Genomic DNA, 23147 nt, shown 5'->3' on the forward strand with positions numbered 1-23147 from the left:
GAACTCCATTGATGACATGTTTGGCATATGATAGATGTTTCCTATGTGTCGAATGCCTTGGACAAAAAAAAAAAAAAAAAAAAAAAAAAAAAAAAAATACTGTTACACAATCACTTCTATCCAAGGCCTCCATTATGATTGTAGTAAATTATGCTGTTGATGCTTCTGTGCTATAGCCCCATCTGAATCTTGATTGTGATTTCATTAGCAAATTATATTTATTAAGATAGTCTGTCTTTTATGACTATTTCAATTATCTTTCAAAATGAAGATAATAGTGATGCTGATCTGTAGTTTTCTGTTTTCAGAGTCACCCATTTTGATACCAATAAAAATCTGGCTTACTTTAAACTCTCAGGAAAGAGGTCTGAACTGAAGAATTTGTTTTTAATGTGTGCTAGGGACCTCTTTAGGCTAACTGTGCATTCCTTGAGCAGACACACTGAAACTTCATGTAGTCTGAATATTTTTAATTTTTTATTCTGCACACTACCTTTCTCACTTCCTGCCCTTTTGTGGGTAACAATACCATTGAGTCAGTTATGTAGCTTCTGGCATGTGATATGTATGATTATGAAAAGTTTTGCTGTAGCTTAAGGCAATGCTGATGGAAATATACTTTTATGAAATTGGCCAGTTTGCTTGAGTTATGGATTAGAACTCCTCTGTCTCCTACTTGGGGTCTATTTCTCTCCAACTTATATTATTTTGGTACCTCCAACAGAATAGAATACTTTTGGGAATGTTGCCTCAAATTTTAGTTTAAACACTGATGAAAACTTACAGTACTTAGCCACCACATTTCCTTCAGCATACGCTTTTTCTCCTATCTGGTGATACAGTTGCTTTAAGTCATACTTTTTGACTTGGAAAAAACCTTTCTGTAAACCGGCTCCCTGTAAGATTTTTTTGTATGTGTATTAAGATAAATAACTGCACAGAGATGGTCAGAAAGCCCTAGACCTTTATCAGTTATTTCATACTGAGGTTTATAATTTTCAGTTATGTGATCTGATGTAATAATTTATGAGAATCTTACAAGACATTTCGAAACCTACCCTGAAATTTTTTATGCAGGAAGAAGACAGTGAAAGAAATGCACTGGCAAAATTTTAGCTGCAAAGAGGCACTGCCATGTAATTTGTAAAAAAAATGTTGAAGTTACACATTTTTTCTGCGTGAAGAACAGCTTATAATAGTGGTTTGTACAGCCCTGCCCGCCAATGCGTGACTCGGCAAATCACTCACGCAACACCACGTAGCAGAATTATCCGGGGTTCACAGACACGAATATTAAGCACCTAAAACCTGGTTTACAATGGAGTGGATGGAAACGAACATGTGTAAATGAGCATCTGCAGAAAATTCACTACCATTTGCGTGTATATAGGTAGAATCATTTATACTAAAGGGAATGGAAGAGAACACTAGGTAGCAAACATTGCCTATGAACACTGTGTTATTAGTTTTTGGGAATAATATTCGGCATACAGCATACAACTCTGTCTTGTTAGAGACAAAATGCAAAACTTTGCTATTCAGTGAGGATTATTTGGCTTGGTGAACGCACTGTTTTTGACGGAATATGCAAAATGGTGCAGGGAAGGTAGAATTTAAGTGTCTCAGTTTGTATGGAAGTGTGGCATGTGTGGAGATCATGCACTTTACGTGGAATTGAATCTCCACCTCTCCTTACCACTGGTCCAAAATTTTCCATGTGTGTTGCCTTCCATATTTCCCTGGCTTCTCATTACCATTGAGGGGAAATTTATAAACAGAACACTAATCACCAGCATCAAGTATTATCTCAAGAGATGACACAGCCAGTGTTTCCACTATTCGTGTAAGGTCTAAAGGTCATTTTATTTTATTTATAATTTATAAACAGAACACTAATCACCAGCATCAAGTATTATCTCAAGAGATGACACAGCTAGGGTTTCCACTATTCGTGTAAGGTCTAAAGGTCATTTTATTTTATTTTTTTTTCTAAAACACAAATCATCTAGTTGCAAAGCGCGCTTCGTGATCAGAGAGCGCGGGGTCAAATCCCGTTTCGACCACTACTTTTCACTATGATTCTTAACTGAGCATTCACTTCTCACGTATGTTGAAATGACCATTAAAGACATGTGGTTCGGATTCCACATTAAACTGCAGGTCTCCATTTTCCAGTTAGGTAACTAGGGAAGGTTAGGGCCACGTAAGTAGCTGCAATGGCATCCAGTTGAAAGACCTGCAAAATGCCTACTGTACACCAGACAGAATTCTCTTTTGATCGTGCTTGTTAGCTTGTTTGCTCTGGTGAAAACCTGTATTAAACTATACAAACTTTTTTTTTAATAACTTCATATTGACAATTCAGTTCTGAGACGTATAATTCTGATAAAAGTGGCTAGCAGAGAAAATAAAATCATGACAATGTTTGATATCACAGACGACTTTCATCAATGAGGACTTTTAATTTGTTGAAATGAAATGTGTTGGTTGGTACTAGTTTTATAACAATTCCTGTAGGTCATTCCTTATAATTATGTTTGGATGTTGTACATTTGACTATCAGTGAAACAGTTCTTTGTTTATTTCCTGTAGTCACCACAAAAATGCGAAGTATCTATTGAATGACAAAAACAAACATTTTTCTTGCACCAGTCACACTGGACAAAGGAAAAATTGATGCAGTCAGGTATTTTGCAGTAATCACTAGTTTTATTTAGACAGGGCTGGAATTGGTAGGAATACATTTCGAATGAAATGTTGAAAATTATTTTTCCAGATTTTCATATGTTGATTACAAGATTTTTTGCAACTAAACAGTTCATTTTTTGTTTTTGGTCCTAATTTGCCTTACGGTTCTTGAACACAGATATACAGTTGTGGAAACAGTAAACCACTCATACTTATCACTGGAATTATTGTAAATGAATGTGGCATTGCATTAATCGATTGGGCAATTGACTTTTTTTCACCCTGAAATGATAAAGTGTGGTGTGCGTGCAGTTGTTTCATGAAACCTGATTGATCAGCATTATAAACAGCAGTTGTGGGGATAACAGCATGTTTCGTCTTTACGTCAGTTATGAGCTTCTCTATAGCATTGTCTTATCACTGGCAGCTGCTCGACATGTTTTCATGTCAAAAACTTGGTAATTTTGTGACTTCCTATTTTGTATGATTTCTGGAACCTGCATAGCCAGGTCAACGAAGCTTGGAAATTAGCAATGTTAATGTCAGATGCAATTAGGAGGGCCCAGTGTCATAGATCTCCATCAGTAATGGTGCATAGCCTGTCACTAGCAGTTCTAAATCTTTGGAACAGTTTTCCATTCAGATGGTTTTGGGTTTCTATTTGGCACATATTTCTTACTTCATGTAATTCATTCTTCCATTTGTATAGTTCACACTCCAATTTTACGAAACGAAAACGCGTTTGCAGTTCAAGCATTTTTTCCCTCCTTCATTTAACCAATATTTCACTGCCTTTTCTTTGTTGCTGAAAGCTGTTGCAGTACGTGTTTTTTTAGGCTTGGAAGGTATTCTTCTTCAGAACTGTTACTGGCACAACTGATGTCATCTGAACCACGATTCATGGAGTCATCACAGTTATTTCCTATTTCTTCTAACATATTCATAATTTCAAACGAAATGTTGATATCATTTGAATGAATGTCAAGGAAACCAACTAACAAACACATATGTACATGCTCAGAAGTAGGTGATTTCGGCTGGAAACCCCGTTCTTCATATTTCATCATTGCTAAATTGAGAACATTAATTGGATTTCACATAACTGGTGAAACTGGAAGGAAAAAAAGTACTATTAGCAGGCATGCCTTATTAAAGCACAATAAATATTAATTCAGCTTCATCTGTATTGTCAATACTTACCAATACTGCAAAAAGCAACTGATAATTTGTAGTAGATGTTACTTGAGTGGCTAATGCGAGAGAATAGTAACTGTGTACTGTAGTGTCAGAGAAACTATCAGTGAATGGTAACCTGAAACATCCTTTACAAATTACAATAGGATTGCGTCATGTTTCCTGTTTACAAATGTACCGCTGACCTTGGCTGTGTGTGTGCATAGTTGCGCCTGTGCAGTTGCTACAGCACCAGGAGGGGTGTACATTGCCACATTGTACATTGTACCGCCACCTGGTGCGCTACAAATTTGGCAAATTTTTTTATATTTTTTATATATATATTTTCTGTGCCTCTTAGCAGTTAAAATTTTGACAGTGCATTTATTTTGTTGTCTTCTTCCTGCGTACAAATTTTCAGTGTAGGTTTTGACATGCCTTAGTGGACTATTCCCTTGTTAGTCAAGGCTATGTTAATGTTGGTAATCTGTAAAATTAAGCAGATGATGATCATAACAATAATATGAAGACATAAAGGATTGAATTGCATATCATGAGGCGTTGTCAAACACCATTTTCTTTCTAATTTATTGGGGTCTGCATAGTGTGATGGGCTCTATCAGTAGTGATGACTGTCTGCTTCTTAAACTTCATCAGCATGAGCACTGTTGAGTTAAACATTGCTCGGTAGTGAGGGTCATAATAAATACACAGATGCTGACATTAACAGTGTTCAACAGGTAAAATTTAACCTTCCACTTTTATTGTGGGTATTAATTGTCCCCTTCTTAGTCTCACTATGAAAAAAAAAGTAAGATTGTGTGGTTGTACTTAATGTACCAGTGCCCTTGTACACCTCTCTTCACTGTAAGAAAATGTGACAGAGGTGTTTGTATACTGTAAAACAAAGAAAATGATTAGAAGAAAGATGGAGGCACTTGCTTTTAAATGCAGTTCCAGCCATCAGTCTATCTAAGGGCATACACTCTCCAGAAACAATAATACACATGCTTTAATAAATTAATTCTGTAATCATGCCAAGATATCAATAAGTTAATATACAGTAAACTCTCTACTATCTGTGGACAGATTATTCGCTTTGCATATTATGTGTGGCCTATTTCTCCCACTTTTTTTCTGCTACTGAAAATTTCCCATTAACTTGAGAGTGGTCACTGGTGAGTGATAATCTCACATTAAAACACAGGCATAGTAAACAATATGCTGATCAAACACTGAAAGATCTGTACTGTATTTTGTTTCAAAATACTGTAAGGTAATGTGAAAATGATTGAAAACTTCTTTTTATTTAAAAATAACTTGTTTCATCGTGACTAGGCATCATCTGATTGCCTAAAGTGAAAAAGGAGGCTGATTAAATAACTACCCTACAAACAATATAAGGCATGGTTCTAAGTTACACCAAAAATTTAATTAAAACTGCAAACAACACTCACATAAAACTGTCAAATGAAGTTCATTGCAATGGCTGCTAAAGCTCCATGTCGGCCATATATGCACACAACCGTCTGTATGAAAATCAGAATAACTAAAGGAGCTGTGGGAGCCTAGACAGAAAATTTTGGAAATCAACCCACAGCCACAGTGGAAACAAGGTCTGAAAAACTAATAAAGGAAACCAGTAAAGAAATACAAATACCTTTGACCTGTTGTAGCAAGAAATAGAGCACAGAGCAGAGTCACAGGGTCTGGATGCCAAACAGCTGAGCAGTGTAACGAGCAGTGGCACTAGAATTACTAATTGAAGGATGGCCACATATATAGCTGCAGTAATACAATGAAAGGACAATAGATGTTGTTAGTAACTTAAGTTATGGAGAAGGCTAATATGGGACTGATAAACCTTCACTTAACTAGAAGGAATAAAGTGGATTAAAATTAAGGTTAAAATGAAATGGAAATTAAAATTATTGAACAGGAAATATGGGCCATGCAAATCACGTACAATACTATGTTGCTTAGTGTACATATTAGGTAGTAGTATTGTGGTAAATGACAGTAATATTAAAAGTTAGCCAGCAAGTATGACATGGATGAAGCATACAAAAGCAGTATTCATGAACAATTAAATAAATAAATCAATAAAATTGCAATAAAACTTATACAAATCTTTAAAATGTTAAAAAATTACATGTCTGTGTGGGGTGCAGAATGCTATGACACTGCACTATTAAATGCATGCTCAAATACCACAATTACAGTGAATGTTCATATAAGGCAATAAAAACCTACACATTTAAGTGCCTACATGTTAATCACGGGGTTAAAGTACATTATACACCATACAAAAGATGAAAAATAGAAGACCCAGAACCGATGGTACACACTGAATACGTGTTAGGTTAGAAAACAAGAACACGATGATAAAACAAATTGTTGGAAGAATAGTGCTAAGCCAATGAGGAGACCTTATAGCAGGTATCATTAAATCTTAAAATGTCTGATTCTTGCTAACCAACTGTTCATTAAGAAGAGTATGTTCATAACAATGTTTAACAATTTCCATCTCTTCTAACAAATTCAGCTTTTTTCCCTTTTTGGCAGAATGGAGGACTTTTAAATTGCTTAGCATCAGTGACTGATGGCCACTAGCTTTTAGGTGTCCTTTTCTGTTCAGTAAATACTCACAAAATCTAGTCTTAAATATCCTACTCGTTTGTCCTATATATGAAGCATCATATTCACTGCAGTTGATCTTATACATGCCTGAGCCAGCAAATTTATCTCTGTATAGCTCTTCATTGTGGATATAATGGTTCCGTAGATCATTGGCCAAACCAAACATAATGTCTGCACCCTGTTTCTTAAATAGTTTGGCTAGCTCTTATGAAAGATTTTCTATGAAGACGATTCTCACAAAATTAGGATTAATAGGTGGGGAGGCGAGTGGGACCATGTGGCAATCTTCCCTTTGTAATTCTTGCAGGGAGTCTATGGCTTTGCATTGGCCACACTTGGCTGACGCATGGCCACATCCTCTGATATGAGGATCCACCCAATTGTTGGTGTGGAACTTATCTCACAGTGGCCCACATTGTACGAGGGCGAGTCAAATGAAAATCTTAAATATTTTTTAAAATATTATTTATTGTGCAGAAGTGGTACAAAGCTGTATCACTTTCCAACATAATCTCCCCCACACTCAATGCAAGTCCTCCAGCACTTACAAAGTGCATAAATTCCTTTAGAAGAAAATTCTTTTGGTCGTCTGTGCAACCACTCGTGCACCGCATGGCGTACCTCTTCATCATAACAGAACATCTTTCCTCCCATTGAGTCTTTGAGTGGTTTAAACATATGGAAATCACTTGAGGCAAGGTCTGGTGAGTATGGTGAATGAGGAAGACACTCAAAATGCAGGTCTGTGATTGTTGCAGCTGTTGTACGGGCAGTGTGAGGCTTTACATTGTCATGTTGCAAAAGGACACCTGCTGGCAGCAATCCACGTCACTTTGATTTGATTGCAGGCTGCAGATGATTTTTTAGGAGATCTGTGTGTGACGCACTGGTGAAAGTGGTCCCTTTAGGCATGTAATACTCCAAAATGACGCCTTTTTCATCCCAAAAGAGAGTGAGCGTAACCTTCCCTGCTGATGGTTCTGTTCGAAACTTCTTTGGTTTTGGTGGTGAGGAATGGCGCCAGTCCTTGCTCGCTCTCTTCATTTACGGTTGGTGGAAGTGAACCCAGGTTTTGTCCCCAGTAACAATTCTTTCAAGGAAGCCATCACCTTCTCGTTCAAAGCACCGAAGTAGTTCTTCACAAGCATCAACATCTCGTTCTCTCATTTCGGGAGTCTGCTGCTGTGGTAACCATCTTGCAGACACTTTGTGAAACTGGAGCACATCATGGACAATGTGGTGTGCTGATCCATGACTAATCTGTAAACATGCTGCAATGTCATTCAGTGTCACTCGGCAGTTTTCCTTCACTATGGCTTCAACTGCTGCAATGTTCTGTGGAGTCACAACTTGTTGTGCCTGACCTGGATGAGGAGCATCTTCCACTGAAGTCACACCATTTGCAAACTTCCTACTCCATTCGTAGAATTGCTGCTGTGACAAACGTGCATCACTGTACTGAACCTCCATTCATTGATGAATTTCAATAGGTTTCACACCTTCACTACGGAAAAACCGAATTAAAGAACGCTGTTCTTCCGTGGTGCAAGTCGCAAGTGGGGCAGCCATCTTTATACTCATACTTCGATGGTATGTGTGCATCTGCACTATGCTGCGACATACAGGCCATTCTGTATGCTGTTTGTAGCATGTTTACCAACTTACTGGATAACGGCGCAAAATTTCAATTTGTTACTACACATTTAAGATTTTCATTTGGTCACCCTCGTACTAGACTGCCCGAATTTGGCCACCTTATGGTGAATTATCGAACTATCAGTTTAATAAGTCACGACTGAAAAATACTAACACATATTCTTTACAGACGAAAGGAAAAACTGACAGAAGCTGACCTCGGGGAAGATCAGTTTGGTTTCTGTACAAATGTTGGAACATGTGAGGCAATACTGACGCTACAACTTATTGTAGAAGATAGGTTAAGGAAAGGCAAACATATGTTTCTGGTATTTGTAGACTTAGAGAAAGCTTTTGAAAATGTTGACTAGAATACTCTCTTTCAAATTATGAAAGAGGCAGGGATAAAATACAGGGAGCAAAAGGCTATTTACAAATTGTACAGAAACCAGATGGCAGTTATAAGAGTTGAGGGACGTGAAAGGGAAACAGTGATTGGGAAGGGAGTGAGACATGGTTGTAACCTATCCCCGACGTTATTCAATCTGTATATTGAGCAAGCAGTAAAGGAAACAAAAGAAAAAGTTGGAATTAAAATCCATGGAGAAGAAATAAAAACGTTGAGGTTCGCCGATGACATTGTAATTCTGTCAGAAACAGCAAAGGACCTGGAAGAGCAGTTGAATGGAATGGACAGTGCTTTGAAAGGAGGATATAAGATGAACATCAACAAAAGCAAAACGAGGATAATGGAATGTAGTCAAATTAAATTGGGTGATGCTGAGGGAATTAGATTAGGAAATGAGACACAGAGCAGTAAATGTGTTTTGCTATTTGGGGAGCAAAATAACTGATGATGGTCGAAGTAGAGAGGATATAAAATGTAGATTGGCAATGGCAAGGAAAGTGTTTTTGAAGAAGAGAAATTTTTTTAGCATTGAGTATAGATTTAAAGGCAGGAAGTCATTTCTGAAAAGTATTTGTGTGGAGTGTTGCCATGTATGGAAGTGAAACATCGACGATAAATAGTTTAGGCAAGAAGAGAATAGAAGCTTTTGAAATGTGGTGCTACAGAAGAATGCTGAAGATTAGATTGGTAGACCACTTAACTAGTGAGGAGGTATTGAATAGAATTGGGGAGAATAGAAATTTGTGGCACAACTTGACTAGAAGAAGGGATTGGTTGGTAGGACATGTTCTGAGGCATCAAGGGATCACCAGTTTAGTATTGGAGGGCAGTGTGGAGGGTAAAAATCATAGAGGGAGACCAAGAGATGAATACACTAAACAGATTCAGATGGATGTAGGTTGCAGTAGGTACTGGGAGATGAAGCCTGCACAGGATAGAGTTGCATGGAGAGCTGCATCAAACCAGTCTCTGGACTGAAGACTACAATAACAACAACAAAAACATGGTGACACTGTAAACTTTCTAGTGGACAATGCCAAAGTACCTGATTTGGTTTTACATTTTACCCGTGAAATTGTTTCTTACTCCTCTGTGTGATGTAGTGCATATTAGCCTCGTCAGCCAATTGAGAGATTTTTTTGAGGGGTGGGGGTGCCCCATTGCCTGCTCTGACACGAGGGGTCTATGGCTGTCCTTGCTTGATGGTCCGACCTGGCTCATGTCCTTCCTACTTTTCTAATTCTTAATATTCTTTTACATCTGTTGTTCCTTTTCCTGTGATTTTATGTTGTCTGTGTAGCTAGTTTTCTGGTGGTGATAGAGGGTGCAGCAGCATCGGTCAGATGTAGAGGGTGTCTCTCTGTAATGTATTCCAGCGGCCTCCAGCTGTTTTCTGGGTGGGGCAACTCTCCCACCTTCACCCTTTTACCCCTGTCTTTCTTCTACTTGCTTTTATCTCTTGGCTTTCATGATTCTCGTACACAATAGAGTCCATTGGGATTTGTCTTTTGTGTACTTTATCTGTGGGGGCTATTCCCATCTTGACACACAAAAGATTAAGGGACTGATGACCTCATAGTTTGGTCCTTTAACTCCATCAATCCGTACATACATTACCCCACTGGAAAAGAACAGGGCATGCTACCAATAACTGGTAAATACAACATAACACATGGTTAAATGGGAACAATGTGCCCTGCAAAAGCCAGAGACAATTATTCTAACACATTTTCTACCTTACCTTTGGGAAGACTGAGGACAAGGTAGTGGAAGGGGCTCCCAGCCAAAACATGGCAAGTTAGAAAAATATCCATAAAATGAGATTTTTTTCTATTGTGATGTAGGGCATATCTTAATATATTGTTTGGGAGCCAACAACTGTAGGAATTAGGTATGCTATTACATGACTAGATTAGTGCATTTACTTCTGTATGCATCCTCTTTGGTTTGAAGCTGGCACAGTACTTACAGTAGAATATCTGTGGCTTCCCTCTGACACCCATGCCTCCGTCTTTGCTATCCTCCCTGTTTACCTTTCCCCTGTTTCTTCATAACCTGGGTTGTGAGTAACTGAATCCACTTTCCCTTCTTCCCCTTTTTTTTCCATCTCTCCTCCCTGACAAAGGAACAAAGTTCCGAACGCTAGGATACGTAAATTTTCTGTTCTGTTTTGTGTATCTATCGGCTGTACTGAGCTGAGGTAAGTACTGGCCAGCCCTTCTATCTCTTTGTTAGTATTTAGTAGACAAATAATAAGACAAAAGCATTTTATGAGAGAAGATGGTGGAATTATAGTGAAAAACTGCAATCAAATAGTGGGTTGTGAAGTGAAAGTTCATTAAGGAAAGTTAAAATTGATTTTCCAGCAGGAAATACTACGGTGTCTGTGTTTTGAGAGAAACAGGGTGTCAACATTATTGACTAGTTGAAAAAGAGAACATCCACCATTAGCTCTCATTACATGACATTATTAGACAGTTTACGCAGTGAGTTGAATATTTTGTGCAGGGTATTAATCATTTTGGTGTTTCACAAAACAGTCAGACCCCTGACTGAGGTGGTAATTGATGTAATGTATCGATAGGTCATCCTCACAAAAAACAAACGAGATTAAAAGGTGAAGCAGACTATGATTTTTTTTTTCCCTTCCTTACCTAAATGTGGCATTTTGCTTTTAAGGTGAGTAGTTGTCATCGTCTGCCCTATCAATCGGTTTTTGTGTTCCGTACAGGGCTTTCCACTAGAGCTATAACATTTTCCGTATTGGTATTTGTGCCTGTATATTCTTATATCTTCTACTGTTTTAATCTTTCATAAATATTTAACTATCACTTATTTTCACCAGATGCAGGAAAAAGAAGCTAAGTACCATGTGATCAAACTTCAAGAAGAAAGCTTAAAAGTGAAACAGATCCTCTCAAAGATATCATTGGTTGTCAGATCTGCTGAACAGAAAGGAAATATTGAAGATTATCAAGCACTTTATAAAAAGGCTATCGAGGTATGAAAGTATTATCTGCCTCTTTCATGCATTTTGTTCTATTATTATGAATAATTCTTTGGGTTGTTAAGACATGAGCTGTTATGTTTATTTCATTTTTTAGGAACGAGATGAATATAAACTGAAAGCTCACAATCAGGCATGTGCTATAATGAAATTAGAAAGAGAGCTGTGTAAAATAAAAAACGGTACCTTGGACAACAAAAACGTTGGTTCAAATAGTGCATCATATTTGGATAAGGAAATTGATTTTTTGCATACGGAAAATGCCTCTCTCAGAAATGAACTCAGATGCCTTAAAAACCTTCTAAATGATCAAGAGCATTTGAAGAAAGAACTGTCTGACAGCAAGTTGGAGAATATTTCTCTTAAAGAACAGATTGTTAATAAACAAACAGAGTTAATGGAAATGCAGTATCAGTTTGACAGTAAACTGAAAAAAGTACAGACAGAATGTGAACAACATACATTAAATCTACAAAAGAAACTTTCAGAGTGTCAAGAACAACTAACAGAGGCCAAGATTTCAAAGGAGTTGACAGAGAGTAATCTGAAGGAGAAATATGCATGTGCATTGAATAAAGTGAAAGAAATGCAGCAGAAGCTTGAGAAAATAGTTGACGATAATGTAAGTACATCTGTAATGCTGTACAATGAAACTTGTTTCATTTCCAAGTACAGTAGGTGTTCTGTGTATCAGTGTGAAGTTCGTATAACAGCTTGCTGTGTATGTTGTATTTGCATTCATCGACAACGGGCTTAGGTATATTTCTGATGCATGAAAATCAAGGGTGATGCTTATTACATTTTTTATGACCTGACGAAACTACAATTTTTCAGTCATAACTGTGGGTTCTTTCATTGTTCTGGGAGATGTTTGGTCAGAACTACAATGTACGAAATATTAATTCACCTTATTACATGAATGATAAAAAGATTTACTTAACTTTGTACAATCTTATACTTACAACTGGCACTGAATACTAAAACATCACTTGATGCACACATTTACCAAACTCTTCTCTCCAAATGCAAAGATCTCAGTGTTCAAAAGTACAGTTCCAGCAAGACATGATTAGAATATGAGCCCTAACTAATCAATGTTATTGTCTTGATTGGAGATCACGAACTTTGGCTTGAGCCTTCCTCTCCTCAGCCGTGTATTGGCATCCATGCAGTGGCACTGCAGTGCAAAGAGAGAGGGCATGGCTTTGCCAGTACCTCCCATTCATTGTTATGGATTGCAGTGAGACATCGTTAACTGCTGTGGTATTGATATAAAGTGCCAAAACTGTCATGGCACCTTGATCTTTGGACGATACCACAATTTTAATCTTATGTGAAGCCACTGACTGATAGGTGAATATTCAAGTACTTTGCAGTAGTGAAATTTTGAACAGTGTTACAAATGAGAAACAGAAACCAGGGATGCCTGTTACCCAACATTTCACTCTCTGTGAATTCAATCTGTCAATTCATTATTTTCCATTATAACTGCTTAATATAATCTCTAAATTTATTTTCATGCAGGTGTTTTCACTCCATGTTGCTTACACCAGATATGAAATATTCTGGGTTAACAGCCAGATTGTCATGGAAATATGCATGATATTACGCCGTCCGACTGAACAGTTAATTTTTTAAAATATATATAAACCAAAAACATGCTTGTCAGAACATACTCCTCATAATTTTCATAGGAGGAAAGCATTGAGCTGCTTATGTAACACATGTTAGCAAGAACTTGACAGTATATAGGCAATCTTAAAATTGAGATGTGGAGTGGGGACAGTGGCAGTTGTAGAAAATATTATTCATTTCGGCACTTACATTCAACATTAATTGAAGAAAACTGATTTTAATTAATAACTGTCATGAGGAAAGAAAAAAAAAACGAAACAATTGTTAAGTTAAAATTGACATATTTATGTTGTCAAATAAGTTGCAAAATGACAACAAAGGAATAAATTAACTAAAATACTTCATAGAATATTTTATAGCATGAAATGAATATTTCATTCCATTTTTCTGCTACGTCCAAGTTGAGATGACCAAATGAAAACTGTGATTGGACCATTTTGAGAAAACAAAAATAGCTGACTTCTACATACCAAAAGAAGGGATGGAGGAGGAGGTGGTTACAGTTGTATTTCATAACTGCACAACAGTTTTGTGCACCACCAGTTTTATTAATTGTTAAGAACTGTGTCGAGTACCTTACACACTGAATTTATGAAAATTATGCTTGTTTGAGAGTAATGTGTGATGCCTGGTTGGCTAGTTTGTTGTATACACTCTACATTTAATGAAGTACATAAAAATGATTCACATTACTGTAACATTATAAAATGCTGTCAAACTGATTTGTATATGAGTCGGACTAGTAGATTTTAAGCTATAAATTAATTCAATGAATGTTAATAACTTACTTACAAACAAAAGCCTGACAATTAAAATAATTACTCTGTAAATGATTACAATATTGCTTAGTCCAATTGTAATCAAGTAACTTGTAGAAATACCACAGCTTAACAGTTTTTGAGGATGTGAAATGGAATTCTCACATAGGCTCAGTCATATGTAAATCACATGGCAGACTGGCTCAGTGGTGGAATAGTAGGGAAATGGAATCAGTCTACAAAGGAGGTGCTTACAAAACATCTGGATGACCTATTCCAGATTATTGCTCAAGTATGTGAGACCCATACCAAATATGGTTAACAGGGGATTTTGAATGTATACAAAAAAGGCCAGCATGACTGGTCAAAAATTGGTTCAGTCCATGGGTGAGCCTCATGGAGATGATGAAGAAACTGATCTGGCAAACATTTGAAGATAGAAACAAAATATTCCATTAAATCCTACTTCGAAAGTTTCAAAAATGAACTGTAAGTGATGAATCAAGAAATATACACTTAAAGAAAAAAAAAGGCAAGGTACTAAAGGTTGGAAATTGGTAGATGTGACATACATGTGCAGCAAACAAATGATTACATTTTCAGAAAAATTGGGTGATCTATTCAAGAGATAGCTTCACAAACTGTGCAAGTCAGTGATGAGTTAGTCCACCTCTGGCTCTTATGCAGCGTCCTTCTATGAAAAGAAATGGGACCCCAGGCCATCACTCTTGGTTGCTGGGCCATATGGCAGGTGACTGTTAGATTGGTATCCCATTGCTGCTCGAGGCATCTCTAGAATATCCTCTTTGGTCATCGGTGCTCAGTTCCTAGTAGGACTCATCAATGACGATAGTTCTACTCCAGTCAGTGAAATTGCAGGCCGAATGTGCCTGACACCACTGCAAATGGACTTGTTGGTGTACAGAGGTCAATGGTAATCGGCAAGAGCTGTGCTGTGACCGCGGATCTTCTCTGTGAGTGCCTGTTAATGGTCATTGTGGTCACTGAAGGACCAGTTGCACATCAGATTGCTAAGGAATCTGGGCTCTAAGTGCCAGTTTGATGATTGCTTGGTCCTCAAATTCTGCTGTCTCTTTAAGTTGACCTCTTCTTGATGCCGTGTTCAGCCATGGTTCACCTGTTCCTGCCAACATCGGAAAGTCGCATTGCTCCATTGAAATATTGAGCTATTTGCAATTACCTCAACTGGCTTCTTTGAATCCAACTACACATCCCCTCTCAAATGCTGACATGTACGTATATTATTCAAGTGCCTGTCTGTGAGGCATAGTTATTGTCCAACTCAGTACGGGGAATGAAATTCAAAATGAGTTTATGCCCTGGTATCAACATGCCCCTGTTTACTATCATTGCCAGTTGTGCAGTGATTGCGCTGCAGTGTCAGTTATCCATCGGCTGCGGAAGTTTGCAATTTTGCATTTTCCATCGAAACCGGTATGAATATCAATTTTTGAATTTTAGAGTGTATTACAACCCTTATATATGATTTCTGTGGGGATACAAAGACAATGTTAGACTAATTACAATGCATGCAGAGGCATTTCAGTAATCATTCTTCCAATGCTCTATATGGGAATGGAATGTGAAGAAGCTGTAATAACTGGTACTATTGGTATGGATTTGCAGAGGTTTCCAGAGTATGGATATAGATCTATGCTGACAGACTGAGTGTGCCATCGTCAGATATGTGACTAGATTTCCACCAGGTAGTGTGGATGCATGGTATTACATGTAACATAATTATCGTGGAGGTTATAGTGGTTATTCTTCTGGTTTTCTTTTGGTATTGTAATATCTTCACCTGTTATGTCCAGAGATTGAAAATTATTTGGTTATTTTATAGGGAAATATGTTGCCCAGTAGGCATGCTTGGGGGGAACATCAATGTGGCTTTAGATGAGACAGAGGAACAGCTGATAGAATAATTGTGAGTTGACAAATAATGGAAAAACATAGTAGAGACAAGAAATCTCATAGGAGGCAGGTGACCATGGTTATATTAGAATGTAATATTGTACTGGAGCTGAATAGGTCACTTCAAGAAAGCCATACATATAGTGAAAAACGACTCTTTTACCCATACTACTCAATTGATGAGTTCTGGATTTATTTCCCTCATCAGGTATCAAAGTGTGCAGAGGACCTAGGATACAAGTGTTACTCGATGAATAAGTAACATAAGCTGACAGACTACTCTGACTTTCAGTAATCTGTCAGCTTATATATATATATACTTGTATATCTGATCAAACATCAGAAAACCCAGGATGGAATGTAGCAATATTATGAAAAGGAAAGTTGCTACTCACCATATAGTGGAGATGCTGAGTCGCTCATAGGCACAACAAAAAGACAGTCTTTTTGTCATGCCTATATCTGCGACTCAAAATGTCCACTATATTGTGAGTAGCAGCTTGTATATCCGAAACACATCAATTGAGCAGTTTGGGTGATAGTTATTTTTCATTGACTATATGACTTCTCTGAATTGACCTTTCCAGTACAGTGCTACATTATAAAAAAAGAAAAGTTCTATGAACACAGTATAAATATGCGCTTCCTATTCATCAATTTCAAACAAGCCTTTGATAGCATAATTTGGCAAGAACTATACAGAGTGCTGTGAGAAATTGGTATCTGAGCCAAACTAATAAATGTAATAAAAACCTCAATGGCAGAGACAACCGCAAAAGTACAAATATTTAACAGAAGCAGTATCAGCTTTGTCTTCCAATTAGGAGTCAAGCATGGTGACAGTCTCTCTGCTGTGTTGTTCAATATAGCCCTTCACAGTGTAGTACATAGCATTATATTTATGAAAACCAGCCAGATATGTGCTAAGAGTGGTGACAACAGTAGGAAGAAATGCTAACAAACTTGAAGAAACATACATGGCAATGAAATAAAAATCAGCCTTATAGTAAATGGAAAAAAAGATAATGCCTCAATCTGAGGCCAGAACAACTCCTACAGATCGAAATATAAATGTAAAATTTTTCAAAGGTGTCTTAACCTTGGGAACCTTATATCAAATAACAGCAGTGGAAGAGCTATAGGGGAAAGGCAACAAGCAGGAATTGTATTGTATTGGGTAAGTTCCTATGGGATCAAACTGCTGAGGTCTTTGATCCCTAGGCTTACACACTACTTAATCTAACTTATGCTAAGAACAACACACACACCCATGCCCAAGGGAGGACTCGAACCTCCGACGGCGCGAGCTGCAGCAAAGCACCTAAGACCAAGCAGCTACCCCGTGCGGCAACAAGCAGGAAACAGAGCTTACTTTGCAGATTTACAGCTGTTCAAAAATAGCCTTGCTACAAGAACAAAACTCCTAATACATAACTCCCTAGTTTACCTAATTTTTACATGTTGGTTGAGGTATGGATGCTGTTAGAAGATGGCAAAAGCTCTTTAATAACCTTTGGGCAAAAAGTAATACATAAAATGTATGGCCAAATAACGGAAGAAGAAGGCTGAGGAGTACACTGTAACATCGAGCTACAAGCACTAATATGAGGAGGTGGTATAGTAAAATTTGTCAAATCACAATGAATAGAATGGGTGGGACAGTTGGAGAGAATGGCAGAGGGTAGAATACAAAAGGAAAGGATGAAAGGTAAGAGTCATGTTGCTAGATGGAAAGGGAGACCTAGAAGAAAGTGGACTGATGATGTAATAGAACTCACCAGCATGGGAGTCTGTGGTTGCAAAAGAGCTGCAAAAAGCAAGAAGCATGTAGGAAAGTAATTGAAGCAGCCAAGGCTCACTAAGGGCTGTAATGCTACGGAAGTAGTAATGTGGGAAACATACACTGCAAGGAAAAAAAAAGAAAAGAAAAAAGGTGTACTGTGAAGGAATTATTGAAATGGGACAGGAATTGGAAGATGTGATGTGCATGTACAGACAAGCAAATGTCTGCTATTTCAGAAAAGTTGGACGATTTATTCAGGTGAAAGAGCTTCACAAACTGAACAGGTCAGTGATGTGTTAGATCACCTCTGTACCTTATGCTGGCAGTTATTTGGCTCAGCAATAATTGAGAGAGTTGTTGGATGTCATCCTGAAGGATATTGTGACAATTTCTGTCCAATTGGCATGTTATACCATCAAAATCCTGAGCTGGTTGAAGTGCCCTGCCCATAATGCTCTAATCTTGCTGGCCAGGGTAGGACCTGGTGAGCATGAAGACAAACAGTAGAAATTCTCTCTCTGTGTGTGCGAGCATGATTGCTGAAATATAAGCTCAGGATGGCTTGTCATGAAGAGTAACAAAATGGGGTGTAGAATATCATCCACATACCATTGTCTGTAAGGGTGCAGTGGATGACAACCACAGAAGTCCTAGTTTGAAAAGAAATGGCATCCCTGACCACCACTCCTGGTTTCTGGTTGTATGTTGGGTGACAGACAGGTTGGTATCCTACTCCTGTTCGGGGTTTCTCCAGACGCATCTTCACTGTTCTTTGGGCCTCAGTTCGAAGTGGGAATCATCACTGAAGACAATTCTACTCCAGTCAATGAGATACCTGGCCAAAGACGTATCTGGAGACTCCCCAGACAGTGGTCGAATACCAACCTGACTATCAGCTACCATACAGCCTGACAACCAGGAGTGATGATCTGAATTGCCATTTCTTTTCATAGCAGGACCTCTATAGTTGTCTTTCACAGCACCCTTACAGCACAACGGTACGTCACTAATATTCTATGCCCTGTTTTGTTGCCCTACATGGCAAGCCATCCTGGGCTTACATATCAGCAAGATAATACCCACTTGCACACAGTGAGAGTTTCTACTGCTTGTCTTTGAGGTTGCCAAACTCTACCTTGGCGAGTAAGGCCACTGGGTGTCTCCCTGATTGAGAATGTGTGAAGGATATCCTTCAGGAGGACATCCTATGACTGTCAGTCCATGCCAAGCCGAAAAACTGCTTGGCTAAGGCCCAGACTTGCTCAATTTGTGAAGCTCTTTCTCTTGGATAAATTATCCAATTTTTCCAAAATTGTAATCATTTGCTTGTCTGTACATGTACATCACATGTAGATTTCCATCCCATTCTGATAATTCCTTTATGGTGCATTGTTTTTATCTTAGAGTGCCTATATCTTGACACAACTCTAATCTCTCTGCATCAAGCACTAGTGTTGATCGTGTGACGAACCAAATTTGAATCCAACGTAGAATGTGGGCTAAGGCATCAGACTTGCATTTAGAAACAGCAAGGCCCAAAACCTTTGTAGCTAACAAGATGCAGGTTTTCAGTGGTTTGTGTGGATAAATTTAGGAAGGTAACTTCAAAAATAACATAGCCAATGCTCTTCTCCATTCCTCCCCTAGTATATTGTGACATTAAACGCTAATTTTTTTGCCTTCCATTATCGACAGAATGTTAAGTCCTAGCCTTCCTTTATTTTTCCAACTGACATGTCATGTTACTCCTCAATATGAATATGGGACATGATCACTGGAAATCCTTTCTAAACTGATGTGAGTACTTGTGGGTTTTCGTATTAACTACTACTATAACACAAATCATTAGATTTTTTAAAAGCATGTACAGGTATTGGTCTTCTGTTTCAGGGAAATGAAGGTACATGTATAGTGGGCTCTCCACCAGACAAGTCTGAAAGTAAGTGTGTAAACAATAGTTGTCAATTAATAGTTTTGTGCATTTTTTATGAGTCAAGTATTAAGAAGACTCATTAATTTTTGACTTATTACCTGGTTGGGAGTTTAACAGAGAAAAAACATTTGAATTACGAGGAGAAATGTAAAAACTGAAAAAAAAAACCTGCACCATTTATTTGTCTGTGGTTTGTGTAGATTCAGCCAAGATGGCAAATGAATTTGCTGAATCAAATGGTTGTGAACAAACCAAGATCACCACTGTTATCACTACTACCAGAAGCAGCAGTAGTACCGTTACTACTACTGAAAAAGTTTTGAAGACCTCTTATTCATCAGAAGATTCCCCAGAGGTAAGAATAATGCAATAATTAGGTTATAATACTTATGCCTGAAATTTTTGTTGATGTTATTACTGAAGGTACACTTCTTTTGTGTGGGCTACATTAAAGATTCGCTGCAGGGGGATTTTGCTTCCCTCAAAAAACATGCAGAGAAGGAAAGCAATTGGAATTCTATGCAATAGATGTAATTGACGGTCAGACATAAGTAGAAGATTTTTATTTATTTTTTGCATGAATTAACGTCATTCTTCAGTTATAAGAGCAATTTGGTAACATCTTTAAATTCATAGAAATATTGATGACCTGGCTAACATTTACCTTCAGCCCAGTGTGGGTGATAGACGTTCACAAGTAGATGCACGTCAAACCTTTGGAGTCACAAATTTCTTCTTCAGGATAGAAAAGATGAGCAAGGTTGGAGAAAAAGGAGAGAAGAGATGGGTAGATAGTGTAGTTCACTCAGAACTTGAGGACTCCATCGTGTCTTGTCTAAGAAGGAAAGGAGATAAAGATGAAGGTAACTGTGTCAGAGTAGGAAGTCAAAGGCAGAACATCAGAATTTTGTTATTTATTTACAATGGTTTTTTGCAACTTAATTATACAGCTGCTTATAGTAATACATGAAACACACAAATGAGTTTTTGTGCAAAACAGTTATTTTTAAACAAAACAAAACATCACATGCAGTAACAACTGTAAATAAACATTAGGCATTACATTTTTAGAAACCTGTGATGTGCAAAATACAGAGTTACAGTGTTTGGGGAAACTATATAAAAATGGGTTTTGCAACAGTAAAGGGATGTTATGCTCATGGAAGATCAATGTATCTTTACTACTTAAATGAAAACCTTTTACGAAATAAAATAATATAATTATTAGTGTTTTTTAGATGTTGGTTTTGCTTTTTATTATGAATGTGATGCTTTTTCCACCTTGATGTGGAGCCTGCCAAAGTTAATACAAAAAAATGAAGATATATTAAGGTTTTTGAGGTAGGGAAGTAATGTGGCTTGTTCTTAACACAAAAGATGTGGTCCCTATCTCCAAATGAACTACTGCCAAGTCTGTTTTAAGCATATTAAAATCAACCCAGAATGTGCAATAATTGAATTCCATTCTAATCAGTATGTACACCAAATTTAAGTGTGGTTTATCTGTTTGTGCCCCTTTAAATCTACAACCTACCCTTTTTCCGTTAAAGAACACTTTATGCCTTTTGCTTACAATTTTACTATCTGAGAAAAAATTTAGTTAAATGATATGACTGATGCCAGATAAGTCGGCCGGAGTGGCCGAGTGGTTCTAGGCGCTACAGTCTGGAACCACACGACTGCTACGGTCGCAGGTTCGAATCCTGCCTCGGGCATGGTTGTGTGTGATGTCCTTAGGTTAGTTAAGTTTAAGTAGTTCTAAGTTCTAGGGGACTGATGACCTCAGAAGTTAAGTCCCATAGTGCTCAGAGCCATTTGAACCATATTGATGCCAGATACTTAAACTTCTACTGCTCCATCACCAACTAGCTGAGCACCCAGTGGTGTCCGGTATGTATTTATTTCCCTCCTCTAGTAGTCCGTCTTCTCCTCATCCGTCTTTCTGTCCATCTGTTCGTACTCCACTGCCTATCCGCTTCTTCCCTCCCCCCCCCCCTCCCCTCCCCCGCCCATCTCCTCCTCCCTCCTTCTAGCTCCACGTTATCGCCTCAACTCCAGTAGGTGGCTGGTGGGTCTTACCACAGCAGTAATTCATTTCAGATTGTAACTAACATGTATATCAAATTTACTTGAAATCATTCCAGGTGTTTAGGATGAGCTTTTCACCCTTGGCTTTGCCCACGTACACATGTCAAATATATGTATCTCTGGCAAATTTCAGCCTGCAGTTTCATTTTCACACAGCTCAATGTTTATGCATCGTATTTCCTGCATAATGTATCGTACAGAAATATATATCTACTTACAGGTACATTCAGCAGCATATGTGGATACTGTCTGTGAAATGTGTAGTGAATAGAGTTAGTACTAAAGTAGTTGGAAATTAAAATTTCATGCATGATGCGGCAGTTTTTCACACATCTCAGTATTTGATGTCATATCTTCTGAACTGTGTTTTGTACAATTATATATTTTGGTTGTTACATTCAGTGGCATGTGTGAATACTGTCTCTGAATTGTGTTGCAAATACAGTTAGTAGTAAAAGAAGTAATAAATTAAAACGTTATGCTTCATGCAGCAGTTCCACTGCATGAACAGTGATTATGTAGTAAGCGCTAAACTTCTTTTTCATTTTATCGTATTGTGTCGGCGAGAAGACATTTTCGGTCTGACTGTTTCCTAGTTACATTTGCTTTATCATTATTTTTTGATGAACGTCGTCCTTTTTCATCTTTCTAGAAGACTATTTAGCAATACTATTTGGCCTATTCCTCTTTCAGCATTTAATAATGAGTTTTATTTGATGCTTTTTATGTAAATATAAGACTGATTGTTCATTTGCATTGACATTGTCAAGTTTGACACCTTGTAGTAGTTTTATTTCAATAGAATCTCCGGTGACATGTGTGCTGTTATTTCCATACATGGGAATAATTTGTCTGGTCCATGAAGAATATTAGGGGAAATGTGCTTAATGTCTCACTTCTTCCAAGAAGCATCCACTTCCATTTGATACAAAGGAGAGTTTGCTGTAACGTCCAACAGTTTGTCTTGGACTAAAAAGTGTTCATAGAAAAATTTCCGTGTTGAATAATTTTCACATCCAATCAGCATTTCAACTGTCTGAAGTTCAGATGAGGCTTTATCACTCATTTTTAGGACTGAATGTTTAAAATAAATGGCAGTATGTGGATACAAATGGTCACTCTACTTAATCAATAAAAAATCAGCACACATGGAACTTACGAACTGGCTCTAGATGTCTACGTACAGCATCTATTGTTAACATTTATAAAATGTTGCTTTTGTAACTGAGCACATAATGTTTTTGTTGAACATTTTTAGTATAACTGACATGAAGTGCTTGTAGAAGTATTTTTTATTAAGTGAGAAAAACAGTATTTGCCCAACAGTGACTACACGTATATGGAAACACAGCCACCAAAGACTTAAAGTATAAACAAGGAGAAAACCGTTGATACTAATTTAGATATTTCAACAGATTTTGCCAGTGGTGAACAGAAAAGAAGGAAAGAGAAAGGAAAGTGAA

The 23147-nt window shown here is 37.7% G+C and overlaps 1 protein-coding gene across 3 annotated transcripts in view; it reads left to right on the forward strand.

The window, feature by feature from the left end:
- LOC126462641 (uncharacterized) overlaps positions 1-23147 on the forward strand; it is a 199791-nt gene that overhangs the window by 39680 nt on the left and 136964 nt on the right. For all 3 annotated transcript variants that reach the window (XM_050096089.1, XM_050096088.1, XM_050096090.1), the window contains exons 3-6: positions 11391-11546; positions 11650-12174; positions 19554-19602; positions 19797-19951. In XM_050096089.1, coding sequence (XP_049952046.1) covers positions 11391-11546; positions 11650-12174; positions 19554-19602; positions 19797-19951 — 885 coding nt within the window. The remainder of the gene's footprint in view (positions 1-11390; positions 11547-11649; positions 12175-19553; positions 19603-19796; positions 19952-23147) is intronic.

The sequence above is a fragment of the Schistocerca serialis genome, chromosome 1 (assembly GCF_023864345.2).
Source record: "Schistocerca serialis cubense isolate TAMUIC-IGC-003099 chromosome 1, iqSchSeri2.2, whole genome shotgun sequence".
In the NCBI taxonomy this organism is placed as follows: Eukaryota; Metazoa; Arthropoda; class Insecta; order Orthoptera; family Acrididae; genus Schistocerca; species Schistocerca serialis.